Raw genomic sequence first — 23,692 nt, 5'->3', positions numbered from 1 at the left:
AATTATCAAAGGATATGATAAAGGTGGTATGCTCATATTACGACCTAGCATTAACTGTGTATGGGAAAGGTTGGACAGTCAGATAGAATGTCAGATTTATACGATAAGCAGAAGCCTCTGAAATTTTTCTGCTTAAAAGTAATGAACATGTTTATATTCGTATAAAGAAACATAATTTAGATGCAGTGTGACAAGAAAGATAAGCTTTCATGTAAGTCAATTCTAAAATTAAAGTAAACTGAATTAATATCTTAATTACCCCCTCATATAGAAAATATTTGTAATTAGGGAAAGTGTATAGCAGGACAAGTTTTATTTGGGTAGATAGATTGCTGTTTTATAAAGACTTTAATCACAGCAGCAGTTAGAACAAAAGAATTTTTCATCTAATATCTGATTAAAAATAAACCAATCCAAGGATTTATAAATAAGAAGGTTTGTTTAAATTACATTATTACTTTAATTAAAAAAAAAAAAAATTAAAAGTGATACCTGCCTAACAAACAGGTATATCTCTATTCAATGAATGAAAGGAATTGTAGAAATCTACATTAGTTACATTCTGTTTTTTCTTTATGATTGTATAGGTACATATTCGCATTTGTGATGATGAATGGAATATATACAGGCGTTATACCCAGTTTTATAACTTGCATAAACAGTTAAAAAAGCAATATTCTGTGATAACAACATTCCAGTTTCCACCAAAGAAGACCATTGGAAATAAGGTATGTGTTTATAATATTACTTTGTCTTTTTTAAATCATTATTTATATTGGGTGTTCTAAATGAAACTGTGCACCAATGTTTACAAAAATTTAATTTATTAAAATAACAATGATAGAACCAGGAATAATATTAGTACAGTATTTACTGCATTGAATTTTTATTTGCAGGAATTGCTCAATATGACCACCATTAACCATCAGATATGTCTGAACACTTTTCAACACGCTTGAAAATACACACTGAAACATGAAAGGAGTGATTTCATTTACAAATTCAGTTATATTATTTTTTTGTTCATTCAGGGTATGAGGATTGTCTTATAAATAGATCTTTAGATTGTTCCCCATAAATAAAAATTTGTTCTAAGCTCTGAGGATCTTAGTGACCAGATGCGCTTTGAAACAAGCCTATCCCCTCTCTGAAAACATCACTGCAAATTTAGCAAAACAATTTAGTGGCACACATTGTTGCTCCATCTTGGAATTACGCTTCAACAATTTTTTTCTCATTTAATAGGTTCATGAAAGGATAAATGACTTCATTGCCCATTCTGAGTTTAATATATTTTGGAAAATCTTTATTCACTTATGTGATAGAGCACCTCAAACTCAATTTTTTTTTTTTTTTTATGTAATGGTCTTTCCAAGATCTCATGAGGGTTTTTCACAGACTACACCCTACTATTCTGGCTGTTGACATAAGTGAATAAATCTTTCTGTCTTGATAAATGAAATGTTACATCAAGAATATCTTCTCCAGTTCATAAAATATAAAAACATTGGAAATTTTCAACATGTTTAAGAAAATCAGTATTGTCTGATCCACTCCAGTTATTTTGTGCAGGTATAGATTTAAATGTTTACTCAGTGCTGTGTATGTGTACTATTCCTTGAGATTTCTACTTGTGCCAATTTTCTGATAGATTTTCTGTACTTTGAGCTATGTGATTAAAATAACACCCAAGGATTTCTCTATCAGGATAGATGGTATTTTGGACTTGGGCACATCATTGAAGATCTGGCTCAGGTATTGATCGAGTTTCACACAACATTTTATGTAGAAAATCAATGTCTGGAATTCTTTGATGAAATATTTCCTTCATATATTCTCTGAACTCACCACCATAACAAAAGACATTTTCAACCAAAAAAAAAATGAAGTTTCAAGTGTTTTAACCATTGTCACATACAGGAAGCAAAAGCTTCAATGGTTATGGAAATAAAAAATGTCAACAATGAAACATGAAAATCTACTGTGAACCAAGTCAGCTGTTTATTTTACTGCCGACAATAAAAAAAATTAAATTGTGTTTTATTGTTGAGATCCAGATGCTTTTGTTTGGTGCGTAGTTATATTTGGGACACTGTAGTATTCTTCTGACCAATTTTAGCTATTCTTCATGTAATAAGTGATCTTTTTATATGTTTGTTTGTATTTTAGTTAATTCAGTCAGTCTGTTTTTCATATCTGTTCTCTTTATTTTTTTTAATGATTTTCAATTTTCTTTATTAATAAAATGTAATAACATAATGCCTTCAGGTCAATCTCAAAAGACGATTACCTTTTATTATAATGTTGGTAACTGCTGGTGTAAAGGCTGTACTCATACTCACCTCCATTAAGCTGCTATTTGAATGTATTTTTATTTCTTGTTTTGTAATATAAAATATCACTAAAGATAATATAAACACTAAGTCAAATGTGAAATTCAGAGATGAACTCTTGGAACCAATTTAGATCAAAACAGGACTGTCCTCTCTCCCCCAATGGGAAGTCTTATTCCTTAAGACTTTGGGGGTTGGCATCCCCATGGGCCTAGTTTCTGCAGCTTTTCTTCCCACTACACACTGAGCTGCAGAACATGTTACACTATACGCATATACTACACCAAGAACACTACACAAATTACAACATATACCCTTACACAACTACACAACATCCTACACTGATTTTTCTTACATTTACACTCGGTGGTGTTGTGATATTTTACAAAACGCAACCTTAACCCAAGGTGGGAACTATCGTGACGATGGGTGAATGGCTCTACGTAGTGAGTCTCGAACGATGTCCTCTGGGCACTAGGGCGAACCCAGTTGTATTTAGCTCTAGCTCCAGTACACGTGCGCCCTGCTGGAGTGGTCCGTTTTATTGCTGGTACTCCAGGGACCAAAATTTCAGTTCCAAATTCAAATGCTATGATGGTTGGTGGTCCATCTGAAAGAACCATCAAACATAGCCTTGTGAAGAGGCCTCGTTCAGCTTTGTCTGACGAGGATAAAACCAAAGAGAACTGCAAATCAATTAGATTTGAATTATAAAAATATCCAATTCGTTGCTCTCCGAAATAGTCAAGAAGGTGGCTCTCTCCAAAAGGTGTTGGCTTTCTTGGTAACAAAGTTATAACAGGTGCAAGTGGTTCCCCAAAGAACATCAGAAAATTACGTGCCGGATCGATTCTGATTGAAACATTTAATGATGAGCAGAGTCAATCTATCTTATGTCTCTGTAATATGGGCAATATAAATATAAGTGCAGAATGCCACAAAACCCTAAATATGAGTTGCAAGGTAATCTTTTGCCAAGATCTTATGGATATAGATGTCACTGAAATAGCTGATGAGCTCTGTGCCCAAGATGTTGTAAAAGTGAAGCGTATAATGAAAAGGCAGAGCGGAATGGAAAAACTAGCAACTTCACTTATAGTGACTTTCAGCCTTCCAGTCCCACCAGAATAAATAAAAATTGGTTATCTTTCAGTTCGATTATGACTTTTCATTCCCAACCTTCAACGATGTTTTAAATGCCAAGGGTATGGTCACACTACAACATCTTGCTCGAAAACAGAGGTCTGTGGTAGATGTGCTAAGGAAGGTCACAATGATGCTAACTGCCAAAAAAATGAAAAATGTGCTAATTGCAGTGGTTCACCTACTGCTCGCTCTCAAGATTACCCAACTTTTAAGGAAGAAAAGGTAATTCTCAGAATCTGTACCAAGCAGAAACTATCTTTTCTGGCGGCTCGCAGAGAATATAAAAAAAAACTATTAACTCAGGAACCTGGTTAAACCAGATTTATCTTTTCCTACTGCTACATCAAAACATGTTCCTGCAAATTTAAATAATCAGCTGTGCGGATCCTGCAATGAGCTAAAAAAACTTGTTCAGATGTTAGCTGATCAAGTTGCATCACTAACAGCAACTACTTCAGAACTGACAAATATGAACAAAAAGTCTTTCATTGCAGTTAGTGAATCCAACAGTGGGATCCCTATGAAAGTTCCTGTTCCCAAAGTTTTACCGGTACGGGCAGGAATAATTACAGCCGTCGGTAAGCCATCAACTAAGCACCCTGTTAAGGGAACCCCCTGAACGTAACCACCCCCTCTGGGATGTCATCTGCGGCATCCCATTCTGCTATATCTTCTCCTCCATCACCCTGTATACTGGAGGATATGGTTGAAGAACCACCGGACACCAGGGCATCGGAGTTCTTTTATATCAAAAAAGAAAAACTGAATCACTCACAACTGATTTTTATATACTTTCCTGAATTCTTTTATCTATGCGTTCACATGAACCATTAATAATGTGCTTCCATGAAACACATCTATTCCAGCAAGATGCTGTAACTCTCAGAGGCTATACAAGTGAGAAATATGATTGTCTTGTAGATAGTAGAGAGAGAGTGGTGGTGTTGCTATTTTTATGTGGAATAAGATGTTGGCTACAAGACTACCTCTAGCTACCCGCTTTCCTGCTGTTGCTGTAAAAATCTCAGTCCCGTTTAAATTAAATATTTGCAATTTGTATCTCTCCCTGAACTCTGAATTCAATGCTATAGAAATATCAGATCTCCTCATGCAAATTCCATTACCGTTGTTAATAGTAGGAGACTTCAATTTCACCATATTTCTTGGGGCTCATCTTTCTGCTCCGCTCAAGGAAATATAAACAGAGTCAGACAAGACGTAGACCTTCGCCATCTGAATGATGGGTCATACACATTTATGTTTTCATCATCTGGTACACGGTCAAACATCAACCTCTCCTTATGTTCACTGAATTTACTCCCTCGTCTTAATTGATTTGCTTGTGATGACCTTCACGGCAGTGACCACAGGCCAATTATTATAAACACTGGTGTCCATTACAAAACGAATAAAATGCCACGGAGATGGATTGTTGAAAAGGCAGATTGGAACGGTTACCATAAAACCTTCTCATCACAGTATGACGATGGTGCAGATTAAAATCGACGCCCTTCACTAACTTTTTAATCTCTTACATCTCTGATACTTGACAATGCTAATAGATATATCCCACAAACATCGGGAAACCCAAAACATCTTTCTGTTCCTTGGTGGAATGATTATTGCCGAAACGCTATTAGCAATCGACGACAGGCACTGCACAAATTTAACCGCAGACCTACAAATGAACACTTAGATTTATATCGTAGCGGTATGTAGTCGAGTATTCTTGGACGCTAGGAGGAAGTCATGGAGGAAATACGTGGACACCATTTCATGCACTACTACCACGTCTGCTGTGTGAAAGAAGATCCGTACAATTTGCGGATCACCAAAACAATCCATTCTTGGACTTATTCATAAAGGAGTACCCCTTACATCACTTTCTGCATTGGTAAGTAACTTACAGATTCTTTCCGTTCGGTGTCTCTCACCTCATCTTACAGTATCAATTTTCAGAGGTACAAAATACAGATGGAAGAACTACTGTTCAACATTAGTGATTCAATCAGTGAATTAAATGCTCCATTTTCATTCAACGAGTTATCACACGCACTTAAAAACTCACGTGACACCTCCCCTGGACCTGACAACATTCGTCTCAGTATGATCTCACACCTTCCAAATTCAGTGCTACAACACTTTTTATTTATTTATAATGGTATATTCTCTTCACAAGTTTTCCCTTCGGCCAGGTCAGAAACCATAGTCATACTAGTGCTTAAGCATGGGAAAGACAAAGAAAGCCCCTCAAGCTACCACCCTATCTCCTTGACAAGCATCTTATGCAAAATAATGGAGAGAATGGTCTACTACAAGCTTACATGGTATTTAGAGAGAAATGGCCTTTTATCTCCAGAGCAGTATGGTTTCCGACAAGGACGATCATCCATTGACCATTTAGTGTCATTGGAAACTGCTATTCAGAATACTTTTCTGCTACACCAGCGCCTCATCGCTGTCTTCTTTGATATCACAAGGGCGTTCGACATGGCCTGGCAACATGGTATCCTAAATACCCGTAAAGAATGGGGAGTAAAGGGCAACATGATGGCTTTTATCAGAGGTTTCTTAAATGACCAAACTTTCCAAGTTCGTGTTGGAGATTCATTGGGTAGTGTCACTTTGGAGAATGAAGTCCCTCAAGGAAGTGTATTAGTACCACCTTGTTCACTATGGCCATCAACAGTATTACTGATTGTGTGCACCCTCCTGTTTCATATTCGTTATTTACTGATGATTTTGCAGTATATATTACGTTCTGTTCAACAGCTACAGCAGAAAGACTACTAACGAACACAATATCTCTCCTTGAAGCTTGGTCTAAGGATTCATATTTTCACCTGAGAAAACAAAATGTGTAGTCTTTTCTCGCTTGCGGGACCCATCTTCTCCGTAAGTTTTTCTCAACGGAGAGTAAATTTCTATCACTCCTGATATCAAATTTTTAGGTTTGATTTTTGACAACCATCTTACGTGGATCAATCACATCAAAGAACTAAAAATAAAATGTTCCAAAATTTTTGATATGCTGCAAGTTCTTAGCGACACCAAATGGGGAGCCGATAGGTATGTTGCGATTTTATTACTCGCTTTGATTACAGTTGTATCGCCTACTCTGCAGCACGTAATACCGCGCTTTAAATGTTAGATGCTGTACATCATGCTTCTCTCCATCTTGCTACAGGGGCTTTCAGATCAAGCCCTGTCACTAGCATACTTGTTGAGTGCAGTGAACTATTACTTTGGGATAGACGTGACCAACTTTCAGCATCTTACTTTGCCCGTCTTAAAGGGCAACAGAATCACCCGGCTTTTATCGCAGTTCTGGCAAATCCTAATTTACAAACATTTGAGGACTATCCACAATCCACTGCACCTATGGGTGTACGTATCTGGCGGTTACTACAGGTTTTAAACGTAGACATACCTGCTATTTTTCCAACGTATCCCTGTTTGTTTCCACCGTGGAGAATTAACCTTATAAATTTTATTTTTGACCTCAGTACACAAGAAATAATTTACACAAGAAATAATTTTAGTTAAAGTAGTAATTCAGGTTACTCAGGTTATTCCTCAGGTTCAAGTTAATTTTTTTAGAATTTAGTCTTATTTAGTTTTAATATTTTGTATTTAGGTGAAATTTATATAATAAATTTTTTTTTTTCTATGTAAGTTTGAGTTTAAACCAGGATTAGATACCCTGTTATTCTTAATTAGTAATTTTTTTCTAAGGTAGTATATTTTTTATAATTGAAATTTAATAGATCTGGCGGTTTTTAAATCTTTTTAGAGGAACCTGTAATTTAAATGATATTCCACGATTTTTTGTACCTTTTTTTTCTTGTATATCTCTGTCGTTGAGTGTAACGAAAGTTTATTTTCTTTTTCTTTTTTAAGATTTATGTTAGGTCAAGATGCAGTTATAAGAAGGTTATTATGGGTTACATTAATTTTTGTTTTTTGATTTTTTAATTTGATTAAATCTGAATTTGGATTTAATAGTAATTTTTTTTAATAAAATTTTTGAATTTTGCTCTTAATTATGTACATATCGCCCGTCACTCTCATAAATTGAGATAAGTCGTAACAAAGTAGATGTACTGGAAAGTGTATCTAGAATCGGACTTTGGTTTATTCTTATTTACAATAAGATTTATTACTGTTTCAATTCAGTTGAGTCTGATAGGTTTTTTTTTTTTTTTTTTTTTTTTTTTTTAAAAAATTTTTTTTGTGTCTTTCTTTTTTTTTATTTGATTTTTTTTAATTTAGTTAATTGTACAGTGTTGGATAATTAAATTTTATTTTAGAATAATAATTTTTTTTAGTACCTTTTGTATCAGGGTTAATTAATTTTTTAAATTTATTTTTTTTTCCCGAATAGTGAAGATCTATCTTAATCTGTATTTTATTGTGGAATAATTATTTATAAGTTTGGGATTGTTTTGATATGAAATTCATTTCTTTTTATATCTGGTTATCTGGTAAATTGATTCAATCGAGAATTTCTTTTTGTTAATTTTATTTTTTTTTTTTCATTTTGAAATTTTATATTAAGGTGGATAAGCTCTTTTTTATATATATAATTTATTTTTTTTCTTTTTCTTGTTGGATTAGAATCTTTCATCATTTAAAGTTCGTTGTAGATTAAATTATTTTTTTTTATATTTATTTTTTTACTGGATTTAAATTAATTTTTTTATTTTTAATTATGATTAAATTAGTAGATTTAAAAATTTCATTTATGAATTAGGCAAGAAATAATTTCGCCTGTTTATCAAAAACATGTCCTTTTGTAATTTATTTAAGGTTTGACCTGCTCAATGATTTAAATAGCCGCAGTATTTTGACTGTGCTAAGGTAGCATAATAATTAGTCTTTTAATTGAGGTCTGGAATGAATGGTTTGACGAAAATTATACTTTATTTTTGTGATTTAATTTGAATTTTATTTTTAAGTTAAAAAGCTTGAATTTTAAAGAGGGACGATAAGACCCTATAGATCTTTATTTTATTTTTGATTTTTTTTTTTTAGTTTATTTTTAAAATTTTTATGAATTAAATTTTGTTGGGGTGACAAATAAAATTTTAATCTTTATTTTTTTTTTACATTTTTTTATGTCTATTTGATCCTTTATTTTGATTAAAAGATTAAGATACCTTAGGGATAACAGTGTTATAAATCTGGAGAGTTCTTATTGATAGATTTGTTTGCGACCTCGATGTTGGATTAAAAGTTTCTGTGGGGTAGGTTTTACAGTTTTAGGTCTGTTCGACCTTTAAAATTTTACATGATCTGAGTTCAAGCCGGCGTGAGCCAGGTTGGTTTCTATCTTCTTTAAATTTATTCTGATTGGTACGAAAGGATTTTTGGTAATATAATAATTTATTTACTAATTTGGCAGATTTAAGTGCTTTAAATTTAGAATTTAATAATGTATTTTTACAGTTAGTAAATGTTTATTCTTAGTTCTTTTTTTTTATTTATTTTTATTCTTTTGGGTGTTGCTTTTTTTACTTTATTTGAACGTAGGATTTTGGGTTATATTCAATTTCGTAGGGGTCCTAATAGGGTTGGTTTGTTTGGTTTATTACAGCCTTTTAGAGATGCTTTAAGGTTATTTAGAAGGGAGTTTTATTTTCTTGTTTTTGGAAATTATTTAATTTATTTTTTTGTACCTATTTTGGGTCTTTCCGTTTCTTTAATTTTTTGATTAATATTTCCTTTTAGTTTTAATTTTGTAGGATTTTCTTATTGTCTTTTTTTTTTTTTTTTTTGTTGTTCTGGTTTAGGGGTTTATTTTATTATAATTGCCGGTTGATCATCTAATTCTGTTTATTCTTTATTGGGTTGTATACGTAGAATTTCTCAAAGAATTTCTTATGAAGTTGTTTTTTTTTTAGTTATTTTTTGTTTTATTTTATATTGTGAGTCTTTTAATTTAAATTATTTTTGTTATTTTCAGTTTGATGTTTGATTTATTTTTTTTTCTTTTCCTTTATTTATAATTTTTCTTTCTTGTATTTTAGCTGAAACTAATCGTTCTCCGTTTGATTTTTCTGAGGGTGAGTCAGAATTGGTTTCTGGATTTAATGTTGAATATAGATCATTTAGATTTTCTTTATTTTTTTTGTCTGAATATAGAAATATAATATTTATGAGATTTTTTACTTGTTTAGTTTTTTTAGGGGGTGATTGTATAATTTTTTTTTTTTTTATTAGGGTTGTGTTTCTTATTTATTTTTTTGTATGGGTTCGTGGTTCTTTTCCTCGTTATCGTTATGATAAATTGATATATATATGTTGAAGGAGTTATTTGATGCATTTAATTAAATAATTTATTTTAGATGATTATCTTTACAAAAACTATTTTACATTCAAATAAAAATCTATATTATATTAAAATTCTTAATTAAATATAAGAGGTTATTTATTATATAATAAATTTTTTAATTTATATAACTCTTATATATTAAAATATTATATTTTATAAGATTAAATATTAAAGGGAGAAATAGATATATTTAAATAAATATATTACTATATATAATATATATATTATAATATAACTATCTTTTTTCTTTTTTGTAATATAATAATTAATCAATTGAATGATATAATATAAATATCTTATTATAACAAAAAAATTTTGTTATTCCTCAGGTTATTCAGGTTACTCAGGTTATTCCTCAGGTTCAAGTTAATTTTTTTAGAATTTAGTCTTATTTAGTTTTAATATTTTGTATTTAGGTGAAATTTATATAATAAATTTTTTTTTTTCTATGTAAGTTTGAGTTTAAACCAGGATTAGATACCCTGTTATTCTTAATTAGTAATTTTTTAGTAAGTATTAGTAAGTATTCTTATTTGCATCAAATAATATATTAACTCCGGCAGATTAAGGATTCTGTGTTGCCATGGGAATCCTCATGCAGAAAAGCTCGTCATGAGGAGGTGGTCCTCTGTCAATTGCATCACATCCTTGTGGATTGTGTATGTTATGCAGCCTTTGCGTCATTTAAATTGCCGAGGAACATTCGTCAAATCCTGGGAAGTAATAAGGAAGTTTTGGACCGGTTATTTTTTTATCTTAGATATATTAATATTTTACATACGTTTTAATAGTGGTGTTCTTTTTTTTATTGTTATGTGTTTGATTTTTAATTAATATAGTTATTATTTATTTTTAACCTTTTTATCTGTGATAGTAGTTATATTTATTGTAGTGATATTAGTTTTAAGTTTTTTGTTTTACGTTTCTAACCTAGGTTTAGTTTTTTAGTTTTCCTGTTATCCAAGTTGGGGCCCTTTACACCCCTCTTGGACTTTGTTAAATTCTTTTTAGATTTAAGACTGTGATACTAGTTTTAAGTCTTTTAAAAAAATGCAATTTAGCTGTGATATTAGTTGTAATGTTTTTGTTTTAATTTTTTAGTTTCAAAGTTGTAGTTTTTTAGCAACTTATTTTTTTGTTTTTCTCTATAAAATTTTATATCTGGGCGATGATAAAGCCAAGGTGTTTTTCGCCCACAAAAAAAAAAACTGCACCAAGGTGATGGACTCCCACTGCTACTGTTCAACTGCACTCTGGAAATTGTCATGAGGGAATGGCTTAAAAAATGTCTCCAAAATAAAAATAAACTAAAAAATCAAAACAAATTGCCTTGGTTTCGCCAACAACTTGGCACTGCTAGTGACAACATCAACAAAGCTAAAACACAGATATTAGAACTTAAAACTATTGTAAATAAAATTGGCCTCAAAATATTATTCAAAAAGACAGAAATTATGCCCCAAAAACCAAAACCAACACAGTTAAAAGAACTAAACGTAAAATAATAAAGTGAAATAGTAACTCAGTTTAAATACCTTGGAGAAATAATAACAAATAACCTAAACTAAAAAACCCCAATTCCAATAAGAACAAACCAACTAGCTAAAGCACAAAGATTAACCTGGTACACTTACAATAAAAAATGTCTATCCATAGACACAAAAATAAGACAGTACAATACAGTTATAAAACTGGATACGACAATGCAGCAGAAATACTCTTCCACCTGAACGAACAATCAAAGACCGACAGACTCCAGAAAATCGAAAGAAGAATTGGAAGAATCTGCGTTAACAAAAAGTACCAAGATGCACAGTAGTGGATAGTGCCCATCAAAGGTGTGTACAAAAATTTTGAACCCATCACTGATACCATGTATTAGAAGACTAGGATTCTTTGGATACATCATGAGGATGCAAGATTTCAGACTTCTGAAACAGCTATACAGTACAATCTTGACTTGATAAATACCCCAAGGCAGAATGCAGATGGATCAGAGAAATAAAAGAGGATCTGAAGGAAATTGGCCTTACACCAGAAGACCTGCAGACAAGAACAAAAACACTCGCAAGAAAGAAACTCACAACATGAACATTTTCAACACCATAAAGGACACGGAGATTGGAACAAATGAACATATGATCGGGCTGCAAGGCCCAGTAAGACCTTGTGGTTCTACTGAGTACTGGGGGGACCGCAAGGCCTTAACAGTCCGTTCAAAGAGACTTGGATAACGGACTGACTAAAGTGATCCTATGTAGTCATAAAAGATGAAAAAAAGATTGTAAGATATCACATTGAGAAGGATTCTAAAAATTATGCACACTATGAATTAAACAAAAATAGTGTCAATTTCATTGAGTTTTAAGTGGGTAAGTGCTTTTACTTCATTAGAAATGAAAAATGAATAGGAAAAATTTATATTATTTGCATATTGCCAAAAACTGTCCCAACATGTGACTTTTTCATGTGGAACCCGTATATTAAGAAAAATGCTATTACTTCAAATGCATAAGCAGAAATCTACATTTATTAATTTTGTATCCTTTACACAATATCAGGAATATAATCGGAATTTTACCTGTTTGTAACGAGTTGTTCATTGCAAAGCATATATAATTAAAATGAAAAATCTTTACGTTTTCTACAAAATTGGAATTTTCATAAATTTTCATAACTTCATAACTGTTCATAACTTTCTTTTTTTTATTTTTTATTTTGGCCTCTGAAAGATGACATTCCAATGTTCAACTTCACCAGTTTTCTCTTTGCCCAATATTGTCTCATTCTTTGAGCTTGCTGTTCTCTTCTCTCTTTCAACCATTATCTTTTTTCCTTTCTTTTTCTTGAAAACCCTGTATTTCTCTTTATAAACTTTTCTGTCTGAAATTTAAATTTCTGAGATGTTTTAGTTTTTAGATTGATTTTTAACTTCTTTTATCCAATTAATTTCAGTTTTCCTTTTATAAAAATAATTAAATATCTGTTTTGTAAGAATATTGGCCATTCTAAAAAGGTGTCCAAAGAAAAAGAATCTTTATTTTTTCGTTGTTATTAAATTTTTTGTTTGTTGGTAAATTTCTTCATTATGTTTCAGTTTATAATTGTCATTTTCGTAAACTAGGCTTAGAATTTTTCGAATTATTCTTCTTTCTATTTTTTAACGCTTCCATTTTTAAATTTAAGTTTTTAGGCATTCACAGGGGTAAAGACATTGTGGTTTTTATAACCATTATTTAATAACTTTCAAATAACTTTTTAATAATGGCATTCATATTATTTTTTATAAGATGATGAAATCTTTAAATAGTTTTAGAATATCTTCTAAAATTAAAACATTTTAGTTAAAGTAGTATTACTAACTTAAAGTTTGTACCTTTCTGCATAGACAGTTGTACATCTTTCAACTCTCATTTTATTTTCTACATTGTTGAAATAGTTGGCATTGATGTTTGAACAGATTATTGCCATTAGCTTAATCTGTAGGAAAAATCTAGATTATTTTCAAATATTCCTTCACATATATCAATCAGATGTTTTTTTACAGATATACTTAATGACTGATTTATAAAATTTTCTAAAAAGATCTCAAAGACACATTGAATAATGTTTGTAAGGCGTAGTGTATTAATATATTCTTCAATCTTATTTTTTAATTATTTAATTGCAGGATGCAAGGTTTGTAGAAGAAAGAAGGCATAGATTACAGCAATATCTTAGACGTGTGATGAACTACATGATATTGAATAACTCACAGTTAGCAACAGCACCCAGTAAACCACTTTTAATTTCTCTTCTGCCTTTCTTTGGGTAAGTAACTTTTGATATTATTTATATATTTCAAAAATTGTTAATTTTTGTATGTGTGATAAACACACACATGTATTTTCTCTGTTCATGATAGCTCAAAGATATGGACTAATTGATTTGAATGAAATAATGTAACTTCCTGTATTATAAGGAAAGATATGATTTATATTCTGCTGCAATTAATCAGATATGTTGCTAGATCAATAAAACTTAATTCTCAATTGTTATTAATTTCAGAAGGGAAGCTGAAAAAAATACTTAAGTTATATACACAGCAAATCATATATTTCCATATTTGATAATATGGAATAGAATTAAATTTCAAATGTGAGAAGCAGTAAGGAACCTCGAGGAATATTTCAAAAAGTAAAGGCCAGAAAATATTTTTAAAACATTGTATTTTTTTGTAGATTATGATATCTGTAAAATGTACTTTTATTTATTTTTCAACATAGTCACAATGAAACTGACTGTATTTGATGAACCAGGAAACAGTTTTTTGATTCCATTTTCATAAAATTCTAACTATTCTCTTAACCTCATTGTCAATGCACCATAAACCCCATTATCATCATGAAACATTTTTCAGCCAGATGTTCTTTCAGCTTTGTAACAACAGCCTGTTATGAAATCTGGGCTATGCTAAAGATGGACCAAAATTTCTCATATGAAGTCTGCAACAACTTTATAATTCAAGCCGTTGTAGATGAGTGTTATCATGCAATAGGTAACACTCCTTGCTACTTATTTCCGTAACTTAATTTTCCTGACTTGAACTACTCAATAGCATTTTAATGCCTCCTATGGTAGAAACATATGCGTCTTTCTTTCTCAGAAGTCACCATGATATTCATAATTGATTTTTGTGTTTTCAATTTTTGTTTTTACACATGAATGTTTATGATGAAACTCACATTTCATCTTTTGTAAACATTTAGTCCAGAAACTCCAGTCCTCATAGTGCTTGCACCACAACCATATTCTCTTTTCTTGTAATTATCTGTTGGTATTTTGAATGTTCTATGTCTATACACTTTCAAATATCACACCATAGTTTCTATAACCATTTTATTAAGAACCCAAGAAATGGTAGAAGATTTTAAGATGAGTCAAATTCATATTCAGTTGTAGCATATTTTCTATAACCCGTATGGAAACATTGTGAAACATTGTGATTACAATTAGATAGAACATTGTTTTTTCACTCAATATCAAGTGCTGAACAAAACTGTCATCCTCTATAGCCTCATATAAGACCAAAATTTCAGTCATTTGTCCATTGGTCTAATAACTTGCAACTTGCATGACTTCATATTCAATCATCACCGTAGAACACCCCAGAGAGTAATGTGTCTGGGGAACATTCTGTTTCCCTGATGAATGTTACTGTTTCAACTGCCTATACAGTAAATAGGTGATTTAAACATCCAGTGGATCAGTACTATAGTCAAAAAAATTGTATGGTCACTGTAAACTCAGTTTGAGAAAACTATACTGTGCAATAAATTCGTGTGTTATCTGATTGTTTTCTTATAAACTGAGTGAAAAGAGAGAATCAAAGTCGGTGGAAGCATCTAGAGGTGACTTTTCAGAACTCAAGATTGAGATTTGTGCTTATTTTTTGTGGTATACTATCATTTAATTGACGAATACAAGAGGTAAGTTTATTTAAAATTAGATGAATCATTTTGAATAACCCTTATAAAACTGTTACATTACTTACACGTTGTTGATTATTTTAAAATTCTACACTTTTTTTAAAACAGGGAGAATTCACCAGCAGTACCTGAAGAACGTCACCGATCCAATTCAAAAAATCTATTTTCACGTCGCAGTGTACCTGATAGTCCACAATACACTGGCCTCTGATGTATTATAATTATTATTCTGACATTTGTCTGTACTATAATATGTAATGATTGTTTTGTAATAAAAATGATTTGTGAACATTTTAACTCTTTTTGTCCAATAGTATTAGAATTACGTAAGAGTAAACATTTCATTTTACCAGTATGATAAATTGTAATATATCGATTGTAAAAATCCCAGTTAGTATTAATTATTAAAATGTGTTTTAAGTATTATAATTATCCATAGATGTTATTTAATGTGTTTGTCATTTAATAAAATAAAATAAGTTAAATAATATAATTGTTTCTTAAAAAAAGAAAAATGAAGATATATTTGCCGTTATAATTCAACATAAGATCCCCATAAGCATTTTAGTACATAACAAAGAAAGGCATGAATATTTTCAGTTTGTTTAACGAAGGAGATTTTTTGATGAACTAATCTGACATTGTAGGATCTTATGTTTATTATAAAATGTATCTCTTTACAAAAAACATTTATGTTTACTTTTCAAAAAATTCTTTATTAAAATATTTCAAAATGATTAGAATTCACGTAATGTAATAATTTTTAAAGTGAAAGTAGTTAAAAATTTATAGTAAAAATTTTAAATGCTTAAAAAGATATATCTAAAACTGTAAAAACAAAAAGTGTATTATGAAAAAAAAGTTTTAAATAGCAGGTTTTCCTAAATATTTTTGTAGATAATGTAACTAATATGTTTATTTATTAAATCTGTACAGTGTTTGTGTAAATCTATATGTTTTTAATTTATTGTAGCATTCTAGTGTTATCTATTGTTATTTATTTCTACCCAAAAATTTCTGATATGATCCAGTCACTGCTGCTTTATTATAATTGTTAAAAAATACAGATTTGATATACCAATTGTAAAGTACATCATTGTAAATGTTTTGATACTAACATTTTCAGCTAAAAAGCTTAGATTAAGCTGAAAATGGGGTTTTTTGTAACAACTGTTCAATAGTTCTTGGGTTCTGTCAATAATAGAATGTCTATTATTTAGGATATTATTAATTAGCGATGCATGTTATTTAAATAGAAATTAAAGAAATTAAATCAGACCACTAAATGCTATCTAAAAGCCTGTCTTACTTGTACTAAAAACAGTTTTTTCCCTAGTATTATTTGCATCATCAGTTATTATCATTATTATTACATTAAATCACATGTAACTTTTTTACATAAAACGAATATTAAATATTCATTAATGCACTTTTTACTGGTGGTATGTATTCTTAATGTATTTTTATTTTATATTTGCAGTTTGTTGTTACTTGATTTTACAATTACTCTTTTGTTTGGTATCATTCTGGCCAAACTTTACTGTTGTGCTATACTTTATTGTATTAACTTTTTTAATATATTTGTAAAAGATATAGATATACATAAAACATTTCTAAAAATAATTTTAGGATTGATACCGGTATTATTATTTTTTTTTTTATAAATTATTTATTGTTTGTATAGAAACTGGTTACTTGATATCCATATTAATTAAAATTATGATTTAAATTATAAAATAAAAATTATTAAATAGAAAATTGAAACCATGAATAAGGCCTCTAATAGACTTGACCTTATCACTTTACTCTGTTAAGCAGTAAACTGCTGCTGGCTTATGCATGCTATTATTTCCATTCTTAGAGGCAATTACGATGGTATCTGATGAGAGAGTAGTGATAAGAAAGTGAAGAAGTGTCAATCAGTTTATAAAGGGACTATAAGCCCCTAAGTTGTATAGACTTAAAAATTCTTTATAGAACCAACATTACACATAATTACATGGAAATTAGAAGTAAATGGAAAAATAGAAATAAATAAAAGTTGCTAACATCTGTGATGAAGTGGTAACATTTCTGCCTTCATTTGAAATTTCCTGGCTTCGAATCCTGGTCAGTCAAGGTATTTTTCAAAAAAATTCATTCAGTAGCTGTAATTGGATGTTAGTCTGTAGTTACTAAAAAAAAAAATTATAATAAATGAAAGAAATTAATTTATTCATAATAATCTTTAGAATACATCCAAATTGAAATCCATCGGATTTGTTAAATATTTCCTATTTAAAAAAAAAAAAATTGGAGAATTAATTGGAACTAAGTGAAGAGTAGATTAATTTGCATAATTTGTTTTATTTTTTATTTAATGATTAAATGGTATTAATATAGTAGGCAATCTATCTCTGTAGTTAGTTAGTTCTTAGATGGCACCACTGAAATGCTACATTGAAATAAGTAAAGTTATAAACATAATCAACCAAACTTAACCTTTGCTCGCTAACCTTGACTAGTAAGCAAAGCAAGTATAAGTTAAGTTTGGTTAAATTTTATTTATTTATTTTCTTATTTCAATATAGCATTTCAATGGTGCCATCTAAGAAACTACAACAGTAGATCACCTATTACATTAATATCGATTAAATTTATACTGCTGGATATTAATGTTGTTATAACAGTCAGATTTTTTAAAAATTTAATGCTAATTAATGAACCTTAGAGGATACTTGAGTAGTGTAGACTATTAGGTTTATATCTTTTCTTCTCCAGTCTCAACCATTTTTTACAGATTCCAAAATTGATCACAAAATTTTATAATGGTATGGATATAATTTTGTAGGAAACTATATTGTTAGGCCTAAATATAACAATATAAAGCAATTTTATACTGGGAAGATAGTACATAGTTATTTATAAAATGAACACTAAACAGTATGTTTATTATCTAAATTGATTTTAATAGAATAAGCAAGAAAATCACCTAAAATACATCATAACTTTTTGGATCAGTTAGAGGGAGTCTACCGTGTATGACATGAAAAAGCATAAAATAAAGTTAAATATGTTTATTTTAAGCTATTTATAAAAAAAATATATCCTGTATTTTAATTACCAGAAATTTAATAAAGAATAGAAAATGGTATTAAATGTAGAATAAAGTATTTATATGAACACTTTTAATATTTTAGCATATTAATAATATTGAATTAACTAAATTGATAATTTAAGTAAACATAAAACCAGAAAATAAACAAAAAGTATTAGAATTTAACAAAGTTCGATGAAATTAACTAAAAATTTCAAGAAAAAAATTATAAAAAATATTTAGCTTTGTAATAAAAGTAATCTTAATCCTCAGATTCTGTTGTATGCATAGTTTATTTCCCTTAAGTTATGCTCAGACTGAACTTTCAAAGTATAAGACTGAACTTTCACGGTAGACTCCCTCTAACTGATCCAAAAAGTTATGATGTTATGATGTATTTTAGGTGATTTTCTTGCTTATTCTATTAAAATCAATTTAGATAATAAACATACTGTTTAGTGTTCATTTTATAAATAACTATGTACTATCTTCCCAGTATAAAATTGCTTTATATATCTAAAATTATCCTTTTAGATTTTTGTTGTGGTCTTTCATGAATACCATAATTATATATTTTTTACAAGTGAGATTATTACAGATAATTTTTTGTGGTAATATTAAGAATTGACTACATATATATATATAGTTTGGATTTTTATATAGTTTTGTACAAACAAGAATATGGTGATTAACATAATCTATAGAAAAAAATAGTTCTGACTTTTCAGTTGCCTATTACATGAGGCTAATTTTGCTAAAGAATTCCATTATATTTTGATTCTTTATAACTACTTACTATGAAATGAAATGAAAGGATTTTTTCAGATGTTGGACCCCTAATTCCCCTTTATCAGGTATGATAAAAGTTATATAATTTTTGTTAATATATTTATAAAAGAAACACTTGCATCTTAATATTTCTTTATTTTTAAATGATTTTTATTTTATTATTAATACAATAAAAATTTAACATGTTCTATTTAAAAAGATAAATTATATTAAGGTAAATTTAAATTGAAGCTCCATCCAATCCATAAATAAAATATTTTAATATTTTACTCAGTTTTCAACTATATATTTCATATGAATGTATTATTCAGTGCTATTACATTCTGTATCCATTCACATTATCAGCAAAAAACATTAAATCTGTTAAAGACAGTATTTAGTATAGTCAATCCTACAATCCAACCTTAGACACTAGCTCACCAACAACACACATCCTACAAACCATGATGTATTTTTCTTCCTCTTTTATTGTAAACCAAGTTCAGAGAATTCATTTGATAAATATACAGTTTCAGACATTTTACACTAAACACCAAGGACCAATTATTTTTTACACATTAACTGAATTTTATAAAGAAACCAAGGGAGTTTGACACTGATTACTCAAAGTGAGAAAGTGTAAAATAAAACAGATCAATCATACTGTACAGTAAATACTGAGAGTCTATTTCATGTGAGCAAAAATGAGAATGTAGGCTTATCACTTAACACTGCCTAATTTAAAAGTTGATTATCTTTGTTTATCTCATTAAAGCATGTCCATACCAAAATCATATTTTTTGAGATTATACCTGAGTAGATGTGTAACAATTGAAGTTTTTAACTCATAAAGTAGATATCTTTTTTAGAATTTTGGGAACAGTAGTGGTTTTAAATTGTTCTTGAGTTCAGGTACACATTAACTTATTTGTACTCATTACATAGCTTAAACTGACTCACTGTTCGACTGACTCTACTGCAATAGTTTTTTGTTCGATAAGTTGCCAGTTACATTAAGCTGATAGTTCCACCAGCAAATATTTTCATCCTACAGTTCTTTAAAAATAAAACACTACTCACATTAAACAGCAATCACCAATTCACATAGTAGAATTATACATTGTAACACTATTGCTAGTTAGCTGCACTTCAGAAGTTTACTTCATATTTCAAAACTGTTGTTATTCTTCAGTGCAGTATCAGGATTTCAGGAGATAAAACCCCACATAACTTTAGACGCATTACACTTTAAAAAAGTAGGTTCTTATAGTATAATGATATATTTCCTTTTCACTTGATTCTTTTATTTTTATCTTCATATTTCTTAAAATCTTAGTATTATCTTTATTATTCTTAAAATATTTAGGTTTTCTATATATTTTCTTAATTTTTCTTTTGTTCATAACTTTGCATTGTATTTTCAAGAATTTTATAATTTATTGACGTGGTTAAACATTTTACTTTTTAGCTGGATATTAACAACCATTCTCAACAAGAAAATCATATGTTGCAAGTGATATGAACCAGTAAATTTTTTTCACAATTATTATTTTCAGTAATGAGTTGACACTATCAAATCTAAACAGTTTTTAACTTTCATTTCAAAATCCATGATGTCACTATCAATTGGAACAAATGTTACTGTATATTCTTGTTGACATGCTATAAAACAATTGGAAAATGTAGTTTAGATTTTGTCTTCTTTGACTTACAAATTATTGTTTTTAGGTGTTTAGAAATGAATGTGTGGTATTGAAGGAAAGGTAATGATTTCTTGTAAAAAATTAGTAATATGTGTGCCATATAAAACAAGGATGCGATATACAAAAAGATTTTTTTTTCTTTTGGAGGAAGAATGAATCCATTACTGCTAATAAAACATAGTTGCAGGCATATGTAGTTCCCCAGCGAATCTACGAGCTTGTGGCATCACGTGCTGACATCTTATTATATTATTGTTTTCCAAAACATTATTTTTGCGCGTAATTATTTTTATTTAATTTTTCAACTTACTAACAATACGGGTGCCCAAACAATACATTTATGTTGTTATGTGTTCAATTCTTTCCACTTGAGTTGATTACATGTTTAAAAATTCTTAATGACTCAATCTTGTAAACAATAACAATTCCTTAACCAATGGCTAATGCTCTGATTGGTATTATTTACAGGCCTATAAAAATTTATATTTGCAGTTAGAAATGATGTCTTTTGTCTAGATTATATTTAGATCTGTCATTCATAGTACACAATGTGTGTATAAAGAAATAAACTTTAGTCCAGTTTATATCATGTTCAGTGAAGGTATTCGAATAGCATTTTTGTGCAGTCATATTATTTTATAATTAATTGTTTTTCACAAATTTTTTGTAATATATTATTTTTTGTTTTATTTTTGTTTGTCTGTTATTAATGCGGTTTGTTATGGCAGAATTTAAACCCGTAGTTAAGAAAATAACTTAGGAGTCAAGCACATAAAATTATCAATAATGTTTATGATTTTATGAAAAAAAGAAGCTCTAAAAGTAGGTAAATTAACTGACGACAAACATATAATTGGCATACAAAAATGTGAAGAAAGAACTGCTGCTGCTTGTGAGATATCAAGAACACAGGTTCAAAAAGTCAGAATAGAAAAAAAAACATGATTCTTCAATCAACATCCCAATCGTGTTCTTTCAGCGTGCAGTATAAACGACGTTCATAACTGGACAGTTTTGATTTAGATGTAGTTAAAAGAACAGTTAATGAATTTCCTTCAAAGAAGAATGAATTACCCATTTTAAAAAAATAAGGCAAGAACTTCAGTCATCTATTGATTTTAAAGGCAGTGAATCAACTTTAGCTGTTATTTTGAAAGAGTTAGGTTTAAAATGGCATAAAACTGAAAATAACAGAAAACGTTTAATTGAGAGATCCAATATCAGGTGGAAGAGAATTGAATATTTGCAGGCAATCGCTAAGTACAGACAATGCAATGCTACAATTGTTTATTTGGATGAAATGTACGTTTTAAGTTCGCATTGTCCAACAAAGTCGTGGTCTGATGGTATTGTTGAGGGACTTCATGTGCCGATAATAAGGATGACCATTTTATAGTAATTAATGGAGGAGGAGAAATCGATTTTATTCTGAACGCATTACTAAGTTGGAAAGTCGGTTCAAAAAGTTGCGACTACCATGCAACATGAATACAGACAATTTCATGAAATGGGTGCATGAAAAATTGATTCCAAATCTTGCACCAATGTCAGTAGTAGTTGTTGATAATGCCCCTTATCACAATACAGGTATTGATAAAGCGCCAAATTCTAACTTCAGAAGAAAAATATGATCAATTGGCTGGAGAAAACCTATATTCTGTATAGTTCAAAATTGCTGAAACCACAGTTATATTAATTAGTAAAGTTACATAAAACTAAAGTATAAAAACAATCACTTGATTGAACTTTTGAAAAAAACATGGGCATCGTGTTCTTAGACTCCCACCGTACCGTCCTGATTTGAATCTGATCGAGATGGTATGGTCAACAGTAAAAAGACATGTGGTGAGTCATAACATTTTCTTTCATAAATGTTGAAAAATGTACTACAGAGAAAATTAATTCCATGAATGAAGATGACTGGAAACCCTATTGAAAAAGAGTATGTAAAACTGGAACCACTGATAGATGAAGTGACAGAACATTCTATTATTATACGTCTAGACTCTGATAGTGATTCATTAGCGAGGATGGTGAAGTTGCTAGAAGTTTGAATAAGATGCATGAAGAAAATTCAAATAAGCTTTTGTTTATTATTAAAAATTAATAATTTAGTACAAATAAAGGTTATAAAATATTAATTACATATTGTTTATAATTAGTAATTGTAAGTATGATAGTTATTACTGCATACACTATATTATAATAAGTTATACTTCGATTTAATATGCGGAGTTGATGTTTTGAAGCCAAGTAGTAATATGCAGTCTGCTTGTATATTGACTGATCCTGGTATATGTTATTTTACTGAAATTAAACTTTTTAAGATTCATATTGTTCATGTGTACTATTGAAGTTTATTTAAATTTTATTAAATATATATACTAATGATTATACCACCAGATTCAGTTCATAAAATGTTAGAACACTTACCTATTTGAAGTACTTTCAAAGCATGAACTCCATCATCAGCAGACTTATTTTATGAAATACACATATAAAATATGAAAATTAAAAATATTACTTTTAAAATTATACTTAATCAAAAAATATTAAAAATGTCAGCATGTATGTACTATTGTCATATTTAAAAACATTAAACATACATGTGAATGAAAATATCAAATCAGTAAAAGACAGTACTTAGTATATTCAATTTTACAATCCTACTCTATATATGTAATAATTTGTACAGAGAAGACGACTATTCTGTTTCATACAAGGGTGACTATAGGATGTTTTTAAATATAACAACATTATATACATGCTGACATTTTTAATATTTTTTCACTGTAATAATTTTAAAAGTAATTTTTTTTTAATTTTCATATTTTAATTATATGTATTTTATAAAATCTACTGAT

At 29.5% G+C, this 23,692-nt stretch overlaps 1 protein-coding gene across 4 annotated transcripts in view; it reads left to right on the top strand.

The window, feature by feature from the left end:
- LOC142324060 (sorting nexin-29) overlaps window positions 1-21,698 on the top strand; it is a 137,841-nt gene extending 116,143 nt beyond the window's left edge. For all 4 annotated transcript variants that reach the window (XM_075364669.1, XM_075364671.1, XM_075364668.1 and 1 more), the window contains exons 12-14: window positions 588-728; window positions 13,484-13,623; window positions 15,390-21,698. In XM_075364669.1, coding sequence (XP_075220784.1) covers window positions 588-728; window positions 13,484-13,623; window positions 15,390-15,492 — 384 coding nt within the window. In that variant the 3' untranslated portion in view covers window positions 15,493-21,698. The remainder of the gene's footprint in view (window positions 1-587; window positions 729-13,483; window positions 13,624-15,389) is intronic.
- Window positions 21,699-23,692: the final 1,994 nt, after the last annotated feature.

This window comes from Lycorma delicatula, chromosome 4, assembly GCF_047948215.1.
Source record: "Lycorma delicatula isolate Av1 chromosome 4, ASM4794821v1, whole genome shotgun sequence".
Taxonomy (NCBI): Eukaryota; Metazoa; Arthropoda; class Insecta; order Hemiptera; family Fulgoridae; genus Lycorma; species Lycorma delicatula.
This window is presented reverse-complemented; position numbering and strand designations above follow the sequence as displayed.